The 12,761-nt window shown below is 39.1% G+C and overlaps 1 protein-coding gene across 1 annotated transcript in view; it reads left to right on the top strand.

Moving 5' to 3' along the window:
- LOC136876089 (esterase E4) overlaps positions 1 to 12,029 on the top strand; it is a 147,289-nt gene extending 135,260 nt beyond the window's left edge. Inside the window, exons 9-10 of the mRNA XM_067149744.2 lie at positions 9,890 to 10,022; positions 11,788 to 12,029. Of these exons, the coding sequence (XP_067005845.2) occupies positions 9,890 to 10,022; positions 11,788 to 11,983 (329 nt within the window). The 3' untranslated portion in view covers positions 11,984 to 12,029. The remainder of the gene's footprint in view (positions 1 to 9,889; positions 10,023 to 11,787) is intronic.
- The last annotated feature ends 732 nt before the right edge of the window (positions 12,030 to 12,761 follow it).

Here is a 12,761-nt window from a genome sequence, read left to right as displayed (position 1 = left end):
TCGAATAAGGGGTTTCTCTGCTCATTTATTTAATTTAAATTCTAAATCTATATATATAAAGTAGCTTGTCCTGACTGACTGACTGACTGACTGATTCATCATCGCCAAGCCAAAACTACTGGACATAAAGAAATGAAATTTTGGGGATATATTCATATTATAATGTAGGTGCTCGCTAAAAGAGGATTTTTGGATATTCCGTCGCTAAGGGGGTGAAAAGGGGGGTGAAATTTTAAAATGAGTGTGTCTATATCTCAAAACTTTAAAAGTTTACAGATGTGAAAATTGGTATTTAGAATCTTCTTTAAAAATAAGGAAATACGTATTTTTTTGTTTTCAGACAATCCCAATAGGAGGGGTGAAAAAGGGTGAAAAATGGGTTGAATGCCTTTAATCAGGATACCGCTACCTGTATCTCAGAAACTGAAGATATTACAGACCTCAAAATTGGTACTTTCAATCGCTGTCAAAAATAAAGAAACACATATATTTTTTGTTTTTGGAAAATCCAATTAATGCGAGGGTGAAAGGGGGGTGAATTTTTAAAATGAGTGCATCTATATCTCAAAAGTTTTAAAGTTTAGAGATGTAAAAATTGGTATTTAGAATCTTCATTAAAAATAAAGGAACACGTATTTTTTTGTTTTCGGAAAATCCCAATAGGAGGAGTGAAAAGGGGTGAAAAATGGGTTGAATGCCTTTAAAGAGAATACTTATATCTTAGAAACTGAATATATTACAGACTTGAAAATTGGTATTTGGGATCTACTTTAAAAATAAAGAAACAGCTATTTTTTCGTTTTTGGAAAATCCAAATAATGGGGGGTGAAAAGGGGGGTGAATTTTTAAAATGAGTGTGTCTACATCTTAAAACTTTAAACGTTTACAGATGTAAAAATTGGTGTTTAGAATGTCCCTTAAAAATAAAGGAACACGTATTTCTTTGTTTTCTCTAAATCCCAATAGGAGGGGTGTAAAAGGGTGAATAATGGGTTGAATGCCTTTAATGAGGATACATATATCTCAGAAACTTAAGATATTACAGAACTGAAAATTTGTAAATGGGATCTCCTTTAAAAATAAAGAAACATGTATATTTTTGCTTTTGGAAAATTCAATTAATGGCGGTTAAACAGGGTGGCAAATTGGGGTGAATTTTTTGAAAGACTAAATCTACAGAATATCTGAGAAGCGTAAAATGTCACAGACGTAAAAAGTGGGTATTTGGAATCTCCTGTAAGTGTAAAGAAACATAGGTGATTTGTCTTTGGAAACTCCACTTAAGGGGAACTAAAAAGGGGTGAAATTTTAAAATGAGAATTTCTACAGTATATCTCAAAAAACTTAACATGTTACAGAAGTGAAAAATGGTAATTTTTTAATTCTAATAAAAATAAAGAAATGTGTATTTTTAGTTTTCGGAAATACCACTTAGGTAGTGGGAGGGGGGGGTAAAAGTGACTGAAAATGGTGTTGAATTCTTTTAATTAGGCTACTGATATCTCAAAACTAAAGTTGTTACAGACGCGAAAATTGGTATTTTGATCTCCTTTAAAAACAAAGAAAAGCGCGTTTCGTGGGGGGGGGAACAATCTTGGGGGGGGCGGGAGTGAAAAGGAACTTAATTCCTTTCTTGAGGACACATAAATCAAAAACTAAAGAGGTTAGAGTGGTGATAATTGGTATTTATAAGATCCTTTACTATTAAAGGAACAAGTATTTTTTGCCTTAATATCACTTTGTGGCGGGGGGGGGGAGTGTGAAAGGAAGTTAAAAAAGTGAATTATTTTTAAGGGGATACTTATATCTCAAAACTGAAGGTAATAAACGTGAACATTGGTGTTTGGAATCTCCTTTAAACATAAAGAAACACACCTTCTTTTAATTTTTTGGGGGGTGGGGTTAAATAAACTTAACGGCAGTGGGGTGTAAAAGGCGGTGAGACCAATTGATTTTACTGTTCATAATGTACTTATAAGGAGCCTCCGCTGCTCAGGCGGCAGCGCGCCGGCCTCTCACAGCTGGGTTCCGTGTTTCAAATCCCGGTTACTCCATGTGACATTCGTGCTGGACAAAATGGAGGCGGGACAGGCTTTTCTCCGGATACTCCGGCTTTCACTGTCATCATTCATTCCAGCAACACTGTCCAATATTTCATTTCATTTGTCACTCATCGATCATTGCCCCAGAGGGGAGCTTCGGCAGCCGGCACAATTCATATTGTCGCCGCTAGATGGGGCTTTATTCATTCCATCCCTGATCCTGTCGAATGATAGGAAACAGGCTGTAGACTTTCGATGCACTTATTCTGATCATAAACCGATCATTTTTAATCTTTCCTGGGTTCTTTTTCAACAGCCATCTTTTCCTTCAGAGAACGTTCTTAGATTACAGTAGATTCTCCTGGCATATAAATAAAAATTTAAACACCTTTGAAATAAACGATAGGAATGATATTGACCGTCAAATTGTTCACCTCTATAATAAGGTCAATAATACACGGAGGTATGTCATTCGTATCGCCAGAAATCCCGCACACTTGCCTGCGTGCGACAATGGTGCTGGTCACATTGTCAACAATGACAATGGCAGCAGATGTAATTTACCGCCAAGTAGCGGTCTTGCATATTGATGTGGGGTCCAGAACATGTTCTGGACCGTCGTCACATGTGCGGACCACGCTGGAAACGGGTCCTGGACGGCTAATGACTAAGAATGCAGTCCGGCCGCGAGTTCAGTAGGCTACCGCCAAGGCACCCAAGACGACACCACGACAGATCCCCTGAAGGATTTGATCCATATTAAAAATGCTTATAGGAAAAGATGGCAAAGATTTAGGGACCCAACTAACTGGGTGGAATACCTGGACCTAGCCCGGGAAGTACGAAATCGATTGCTGGAAAGAAAGATTGAAAAATGGGAGGAAACTTGCCGTAATCTATTAGAAAACGAGTCAGATCGCGAATTTTGGCGGATTCTCTCGCAGAAAACGAGTCGGATCACGAATTTCGGCGGATTACATATCTAAAACAATAAACATTCAATTATAAATTTCAGTATAATACCGTAGCGAAGCACGGGTATCTTGCTAGTTCTAAATAAAAGAGAGAGTATCGATTAGGTGGAACCTTTTCTTCATTAACACGTTGAGTGCCATACGACCCCATATGGGTACGTGAGAGTAGCTAAGTTTTTGAACTTCACGTCCCCATATGGGGTCGTACGTTCGTTCTAAATCAAGAACTGTGCGAACCCATTTGGGTGCGCAGTAAGTATGTGTTTCGAAGATGTATAAAGTCTCTTCCTGCCATCTGCTGGTCGTCTATTTAAAGTACGTGCATAGTCCACCTTCCATTTCTCAATTCCTGTTTTGGCGCGACCCCATATGGGTACGTCAAGAGTGCTTTGTAGGGTGACAAAGTCATTGTCTATCTCACGCACGGGTTGTTTATGTAAGTGTGCAGTGCTGTGAGTTTCCTTTTCTTTTTTAAGTCGTTACGAGTAAATCGAGCAGTAAAAGACTTAGTGCAGACTGTCTGGACGATATATCGAACAAGTCGGACAATGATGATGTAGACGAAGTATATAGTTACAGTGATTTTGAACCCAGTATACAGCAAATATCGATCTCGCACGTTCAACCACATTCATGAATTACAGTCTTCAGCACACACTTCCCCACTGTACTCCAGGTTTCCAAGCCAGCTGCTGCATCAATTATGACCGTCTTCAACGATATAGTCACTGGTTTCCCATGTGCACAACCAGCGCTGCCAGCTTCTCTTAGTCAAATTGAAAGTTATACCAATAAATTGTATAATTCAGTATTCCGTAACTACTAATTCTTCTTATAATATTATTCTGTTACATCCTAATTTACCAAATTCACATGATTTTCACTACTTTATATAACTATATTCTATTCGAAAATTTCCTAACCTAAAATCGGAAGATCGTCATTTACAAACATTTCCTGACCTTAAATCGGAGGTCGAACTTTTTAACGGCTCCAGTATGAACAAGATAACATATCTATCATAATCAACAGCATATAACGCGTCCCCGCAAAGGAAAATGTAAGTATGACCGAGCGTCGGGACAGTAACTACTGTATAAGTACGACCCCATATGGGGGCGCGTGTACGTGTACAGTTCATAATGACCAATACGACCCCATATGGGGTCGCAATATTTTACCTAAGATACATAATAAGTTAACCTAATATATCATAAATACATCGTCATAGAAGCGATCATTTGCTTGGTTAAGCCTATGAACGTTTTGGCACCAGGGAGTAACTCGATGTTATTAGCTCACGGCACTAGACGGCAAGCCTATGAAAATCGGTCTGGCACTCAACGTGTTAATTAATTGGATGCATTTGGACTGCGGAATAAGTATACACAGGATGGACGTGTGACTGTAATTACACCAGACGGCAAGAAAACCACTCTGATCACTCCTAGGGACCTAAACGTTCTCATCAGGCAACGTTGCGGAGCACAGAATCAATGACAGAGTGAATGTGTTATAATAGGGCTAGTTTTAAAATATGTAACAGGGCTCTTGTTTACCATGAGTTTCAAATTTGCCTCAAATAGTGTTAGTTATGTGTATATTTTTTTGAAATGTGAGTGTGAATGTGTGTGTGCAACGGTCAACAGTCTCTTTCAACGGAAGGCAGCGGTGAGTACCCATTGTTTCTGTCAATCTAAGTTAAACAACATAATCCCCTTGTGATGTTAGCTCAATGCCCGCTACCTGAGTCTGGCTCCGGTCCGAAACCCCCTGTTGCAACAAGTGTCTTGTTGAGACAGGCTCTCTCCTCCATGCCACATGGTTTGCAATGTTGCCATGTGAACTCTCTCTCTCTCTCTCTCTCTCTCTCTCTCTCTCTGCTCACATAGATGAAATACGTACAATTATTAACAACAATGACGTACATGTTTTTTGTATTAGTGAAACTTGGCTAAGGCCTACTATCACTTCCGCCATGGTAAATATTAATAATTACGAACTCGTCCACTGGGATGGCGGTGGCGGTGTAGCCCTTTATTTCAGAAATGACTTGAGAGGTAGAGTAATATGCACATCACAAAATGCTACTCAACCGGGACCAGAGTTCATGTTCATGGAGATCACCGTTAAAGGGACGAAAGTCCTCTTCGCCGTAGTTTATAAACCTCCAGATATAGTGAACATGATGGAGTTGGAAGCGTGTTTATTCAACCTAGTACCAACTTACGAACATATCGTACTATTAGGAGACTTAAATATAAACTTACTGAAAGAATCAGCTCAGAAGGACAAACTACTTGATATACTCTTTTCCTGTAACCTTACGATTCTCCCATTAAATCCTACCAACCATATATATAGCAATAATCACACTTCACACTCACTAATCGATCTAATCATAACAAACAATCCCCAGAAAGCCTTAAATCATGGCCAAATTCCTGTTCCATCGATCTCAACACACGACCTAGTTTATTTATTTATTTATTTTTTTTTTGCTAGGGGTTTTACGTCGCACCGACACAGATAGGTCTTATGGCGACGATGGGATAGGAAAGGCCTAGGAGTTGGGAGGAAGCGGCCGTGGCCTTAATTAAGGTACAGCCCCAGCATTTGCCTGGTGTGAAAATGGGAAACCACGGAAAACCATCTTCAGGGCTGCCGATAGTGGGATTCAAACCTGCTATCTCCCGGATGCAAGTTCACAGCCACGCACCTCTATGCGCACGGCCAACTCGCCCGGTCCTAGTTTATTTATCCTATTCTCTTCGCATACCCAAATACAAACCTAAGTTCACCACTTGTAGGAATATAAGAGATATTCATTTAGATCAACTGAAGTATGACGCCTACAACCTACCCTGGAATGATATTCTACTACTAGACGATATTGACGCGAAAATAGACAAACTAAATTCCCTCATTACTAGTCTATATGACAAACAAACTCCCAAACGACAAGTGAAAGTGAAAGTGCCCATGGTTAAATGATGAAATTAAGAATTTGATGGCTCGCCGTGATTCATGGTTCCGACGGTACAAACGTACCCGTAATGAATCAGATTTTGAAAAGTATCGGGTACTTAGGAACAGAATTAAGCAAGAAATCAGAAATTTAAGTACTTAAACTGTCTTTCAGGTAAACTGAATGCCAGGAATTCTTGGAAAGAACTACGCTCTTGATATTGTAAAAGGCCAACAACAGCAACGTGAACTAACTGTTCCCCTAGACGAGCTTATTACATATTTCTCTGAAGAACGAATCGCGTTTAAACCAATCAATCAGGCAGAATTAAATATGAATCAACCAGCCATCCCTCCACTTAACTGTCCTAAATTTTCATTCCAAGAGGTCACTAGCAACCAAATTAAAAAAGTACTGTACTCTCTTAAATCTAAAACAGTAGGAGTAGATGACATCCCTATACATTTCATACATAATATAATAGGCACTATCCTCCCGATTATCACACATATATTCAATTACTGTCTTAGAAATGGAACTTTCCCTGCACTCTGGAAACAAGCTAATGTCATCCCAGTGCCCAAGATAAACGATCCTAAACTGACCTCTGACTATCGCCCAGTTTCTATTCTTCCAGCGCTTTCTAAGACTTTGGAAAGACTAGTGTACGAGCAAGTATTGAAATATTTAAATAACTATTCTCTCCTTGACCCATTACAATCAGGCTTTAAGAAAGGGTACAGCACTGCCACGGCTCTCCTTAAAGTGACAGAAGACATCAGACTAGCTATGGAACGACGACAACTTACAGTACTAACGCTATTGGATTTCAGTGGTGCATTTGATACAATAGACTTACAGCTACTAATTAAGAAAATGGAATCTTACTTGTTTGACCCTTTAGTACTGAAGTTTTTTATGTCATATTTGAAAGATCGGAGGCAGCGTGTGATAACTCATGAAAGAAATTCAGAATGGCGTACAAGGAAAGTTGGCACTCCACAAGGTAGTATTTTAGGACCATTGCTTTTTACATTGTATATCAATGACATTTCATCTTCTCTAAAAACGTGTAATTATTACCTATATGCTGATGATCTCCAAATTTATTACCATTGCAGCTTAAGCGAATTACCAAACACAGTAAAATGCATAAATGATGACATGAAAAAACTTGGTGAATATGCTCTCGTAAACAGACTTCTCATAAATCCATCAAAATCGCAAGCTATCATTGTCGGTTCCCAGAAGCTCCTACACAAGATCAATGATTCGATCATTTCTCCTTTACAAATAAATAATAGCACAATTCTGTACAGTAAAACAGTGAGAAATCTTGGGGTGACTATGACTGAAACTCTAAATTGGACAGAACATATCAAAAACGTAAGTCAGAAGGTGTTTGCTATTCTACACCCACTGAAATTAAATAAAGATATTATACCACTAAACATGCGGCAAAGATTAACACAGACACTAATTCTTCCTATCCTTGACTACTGTGATGTTATCTTGGTAGACGCTACTAAAGAACAAACTAGGAAACTGCAGCGTATTATGAATTGTTGCCTTAGATTCATTTTTAACCTAAGGTATGATGTGCATATTACTCCTTATTATCAAGCACTGCACTGGTTAAAACCTGATAAGAGACGTGAATATCATATACTTGTCTTAATACACAAACTCCTGCATAGTAACTCCCCCCAGTATATTTCATCTAAACTTCACTTCCTCTCTTCCTTCCATAATCATAACACTCGCTCGGGCTCCACTTTAGCTATTCCTCTTCACCACTCTTCTGTTTTAATAAATCTTTCATTGTAACCGGTTCCAGGCTTTGGAATTCCCTGCCAGTAAGTGTCAGGGGCATTGACTCCTTCCGCAAATTTAAAATATCTTGCCGAGACTTCCTGTTGAGAGTTACCGATTGAAGTGTGTATTGGTGTGTATTGTGTGCGTGTGATTGGTAATTGTAAAATTAAAAATTGTTTCTGTTAGTTTTATATAATGTAAACGTAAGGGTAGTTGATAAGTGTGTACATTGTAAGTGTGTGTGCAAGTGTCTGTGTGAGATAGAAAAGAGGACTGAAGTAACGAGCTAATAAGCTGCATATTGTGCGGGTGTGTAACTTAAGCTTAATTTAGGAAATAGTATAAGTAGTGTAATTAGTATAATTTAGTAATAGGCAACCTTAATATTATTTGTTGTATTGTGGTTAAGTGTAAGAGAGGGCCGTGTGCCCTAACTTCACCACATGAAAGAAGCCATAATAAATAAATAAATAAATAAATAAATAAATAAATAAATAAATAAATAAACCCTACAATTTAAAGAATTTTCTAGGTGTTATTTATTAAGATAATACGGTATGCAGAGATTGTGCATTGCTTTTTCCTTTGTTGACTTCTAAAGGCTGTGTCGCATCTGTCTTGAATCTAACAGTTGGGTTAATTACTATATGTGTGTCACTTGAGGTATTCCTTCTATCACTCTATCAGTGCTGACCTATTATTGTATTTATCTTATGGGTTCTATTCATGTTCCTGTCTTTTTGTAAGTAGAAGAGTATAACTAGGGGGTGGATTTATCAAAGTATGAGGGGAGTGTTATGAACGAGGCCGACAAGAAAGACAGGCCATGGCACACACGCCGCACATTGAAAGTCACGTGACTGACGTGAGAAACTATAGTATTGTGGTCCTGGGGGTGGATTCTCTAAGCAGACTGGCAGTCATGTAACATGATATAGATGTTGATTCCCATAGGGAATCTGAAATATTTGTCCTGAATGAGCAAATTTATAATACCAATGTAAATGGTCCGTTATTGGACATTATAAATTTTCCAGCTAGCTCATTCTTGGTTGCCAGCGTTTCGCCCTCGTGTGCTAGGGTGGGCTCATCAGTTGGTACCTAGCACACCTACCAATACGCTGGCTAGTGCATACCGTGGAGGCCACTGCGTAGGCTAACTGGAGCCACCAGCAGTGCCAATGCACTAAGAGACTTTGTCTCATCACTAAAAATTGATGCCTGCTTGGCCATCAGATGATATAGATGTTGATTCCCATAGGGAATCTGAAATATTTGTCCTGAATGAGCAAATTTATAATACCAATGTAAATGGTCCGTTATTGGACATTATAAATTCCCTATGGGAATCAACATCTATATCATCTGATGGCCAAGCAGGCATCAATTTTTAGTGATGAGACAAAGTCTCTTAGTGCATTGGCACTGCTGGTGGCTCCAGTTAGCCTACGCAGTGGCCTCCACGGTATGCACTAGCCAGCGTATTGGTAGGTGTGCTAGGTACCAACTGATGAGCCCACCCTAGCACACGAGGGCGAAACGCTGGCAACCAAGAATGAGCTAGCTGGAAAATTTATAATGTCCAATAACGGACCATTTACATTGGTATTATAAATTTGCTCATTCAGGACAAATATTTCAGATTCCCTATGGGAATCAACATCTATATCATCTGATGGCCAAGCAGGCATCAATTTTTAGTGATGAGACAAAGTCTCTTAGTGCATTGGCACTGCTGGTGGCTCCAGTTAGCCTACGCAGTGGCCTCCACGGTATGCACTAGCCAGCGTATTGGTAGGTGTGCTAGGTACCAACTGATGAGCCCACCCTAGCACACGAGGGCGAAACGCTGGCAACCAAGAATGAGCTAGCTGGAAAATTTATAATGTCCAATAACGGACCATTTACATTGGTATTATAGTCATGTAACATTCAACATGTGACATGCGCGCCGTGGCCTGTCTTTCTCGTCGACCTCGGTTATGAAGTTGGGAATAATCCACGGTTGATGGTGCCAAAGTATTCCTTCCCTCTTAATAGATATTCTCCCCTCGTTTGACAGAAAACATGAAAATTTTCTTCCTTTTCAGGAGTGTGTCATGCTGATGACTTGCAGTACCTATTCCCAATGGACAAATTCTTTCCTGGAATAACCAGATCAGAGGATGATTTGAGAATGGTAGAAATCCTCACCACTCTCTGGACCAATTTTGCTCGTACTGGGTAAGTTGTTGTCATTATCAACTGATAGTAGATTGCCATGCTGAGTGGCTCACACAGTTGAGGCACTGGCCTTCTGACCCCAACTTGGCAGGTTTGATCCTGGGTCAGTCCAGTGGTATTTGCAGTTGCTCAAATAAGTCAGCCTCGGTGCCGGTAGATTTATTGGCACGTAAAGGAACTCCTGTGGGGCTAAATTCTGGCACCTTGGCATCTCCAAAACCCGTTAAAGTAGTCGGAGGGACATAAAGCAAATATTATTATTATTATTATTATTATTATTATTATTATTATTATTATTATTATTATTATTATTATTATTATTATTATTATTATTATTATTATTATTATTATTATTATTTATGATAGTAGATTTTTGGATTCATCCCATTAATCTTCTACCATCCCAATTCAGTCTTTGCAAGTTATTCAGGTGTTGGCAAGTATAGTCCAATTTTTAGTTGAGCACACAAGGAGGTTGTCTTGATCCATTATTGAGTTCTGCTGTATACATAATGTATGGTGAAATGAAATGAAGTGGTGTATGGCTTTTAGTGCTGGGAGTGTCTCGAGTACATGTTTGGCTCGCCAGATGCAAGTTTTTCGATTTGACTCCCGTAGGCGACCTGCGTGTCATGATGATGATGATGAAATGATGATGAAGACGACACACACCCCCAGTCCCCATGCCAGAGAAATTAACCAATGGTGTTTAAAATTCCCGACCCTGCTAGGAATAGAACCCAGGACCCCTGTGACCAAAGGCAAGCGTGCTAACCATTAAGCCATGGAGCCGGACATAATGAATGGTAATTTGTTCTGATGAAGGCATGCAGCAAGACAGCCATAGCCTGTATTTGAGTTGAAAAGAACAAACCACCACCACGGGACTGCTTGGAATATAAGCCTCTCCTCTTGCCTCGATGCTCTTCTTTACACCTTTCAGTCATCTGTCCCTCAGTCTTTCTCTAGGTCTCCTTCCCTTCAACTCCATTTCTAACATCTTTCTTGGTATCATCTCTTCTCCCATCCTCTTAACATGTCCATACCACTGCAGCCTTGATTGTTCTCTTTTTTCCTGTAGGGTACCTCATTTACCATTTTCCATATTCTCTCATTTCTTACTCTGTCCGTTCTTGTGAAACCTACTTGATACCTTTGAAACTTCATTTTCACTGCCTGTATTCTACTTTTATCCTCTCCTTTATCGCCCATGTTTCTGATCCATACATCGAAATTGGCACAAAATAAGTCTTGTACATCTCTGTGGTACATTCTGTTCCACACCTTCCTCTTCCATTGATTTCCATCCTCTTTCCTCCATTTTCTTTAACTACACTTGCTAGGTATTTAGAGCTTTCAGCTCTTTTCAACTGCTTCCCTTTGCTTGTGTGCAAAGCTGGGTCTGGTCATTATTCTAAGGACCAGATGAAGTGATGATGATGATGATGATGATGATGCCTGTTGTTTTAAGGGGCCTAACATCGAAGGTCATCAGCCCCTACCAGATGAAGTAGGTGACAAATACAGCCTTGTTTAATGGATTTATTTATGGTGATTTTATTTTATGGGTCATCTGAAAGTGTTTTGATTATTAAGGAAAAGTCGATACCAATCATATCACAGTTGTGTCTTACTTAAGTTTTTCTGAAATTGAATTAATGATTCATTTTATGTGAACCAGGCTACATTCAGCGGACTAGCATTGTGTAACTTTTGTACCAAGGTTGTATCGCTTAATTACATATTTCTTTGTTTTATCATTCAGGAACCCAACTCCAGAGGACAGTCCAGTTTACCCTGGTCTCTGGAAGCCTGTTACATCTCCAATCATGGAGTATCTCAACATTAGCTCCAAGTCATCTAACATGGGGCACGGTCTCTTCACAGAGCGAGTTCAGTTCTGGGATTCTCTGCCAATACATCCTGATTATCTACAATTTGTTCAAAAGGATGAACTCTAAAATAGTTGTAGTATTTATTTTTTTAATAAAATTTCTCCCATTTAAACCAGTTAAATTTATTTTTCATCTATGCAACATGCAACATTTTGACGTGACTGTCTCACTCTGCAGGCCTGCATGGAAAGACAGCGTTACAAAAATCAGTCTGTTTATCACAGGCTGTTTTTGGTATATTAGAAAAGATGCTTGACATCTTGATATTGTTAAGTAATTCAAGGCCTCAGCTAAATGCTACAATGATAAATATAGCATGTGTAGGGCCTTGTGCTTTGAACACACAATTACGTGCACTTGTACACTTCGGAGCACCGTAGCGACTCAACATGTCGACTGATTTAAAAGATTCTGGTCCCATTTTGTTCACAGGTAGAGAAAGCTACAAATATGAGTACAATTTGTGAATAAGTGACTGTGAACATTGAAAATCAGCAATGAAGTGTTTGATAATTGGGTGATTTGACCATCTTAAATATTCACTCTGGCCCCTCATGTGGCGGACCTTGGAAATATCTCTCTGAGCCTAAGATGAAGATACCACAATGGTTATCCAGCGATCCTTAGGGATGAAGTTATGTACGGACAAGAATGTGAGAATTTCTTAATTTGATTCATGACTGACCTGTGATGTGTATAATGCTGAATAGAGAATCTTATGCCAGACATAATGGTACCAATGCGGTAGACTTAGGGCAATTAGGGCAGAAGTTACATAGTGTACAAAATTGTGAAAATTACCAAATGTATCGAAACATAAGGTCTCCTTCCCTTCAGTTCCATT

The sequence above is a fragment of the Anabrus simplex genome, chromosome 6 (assembly GCF_040414725.1).
Source record: "Anabrus simplex isolate iqAnaSimp1 chromosome 6, ASM4041472v1, whole genome shotgun sequence".
NCBI lineage: Eukaryota > Metazoa > Arthropoda > Insecta > Orthoptera > Tettigoniidae > Anabrus > Anabrus simplex.
This window is presented reverse-complemented; position numbering and strand designations above follow the sequence as displayed.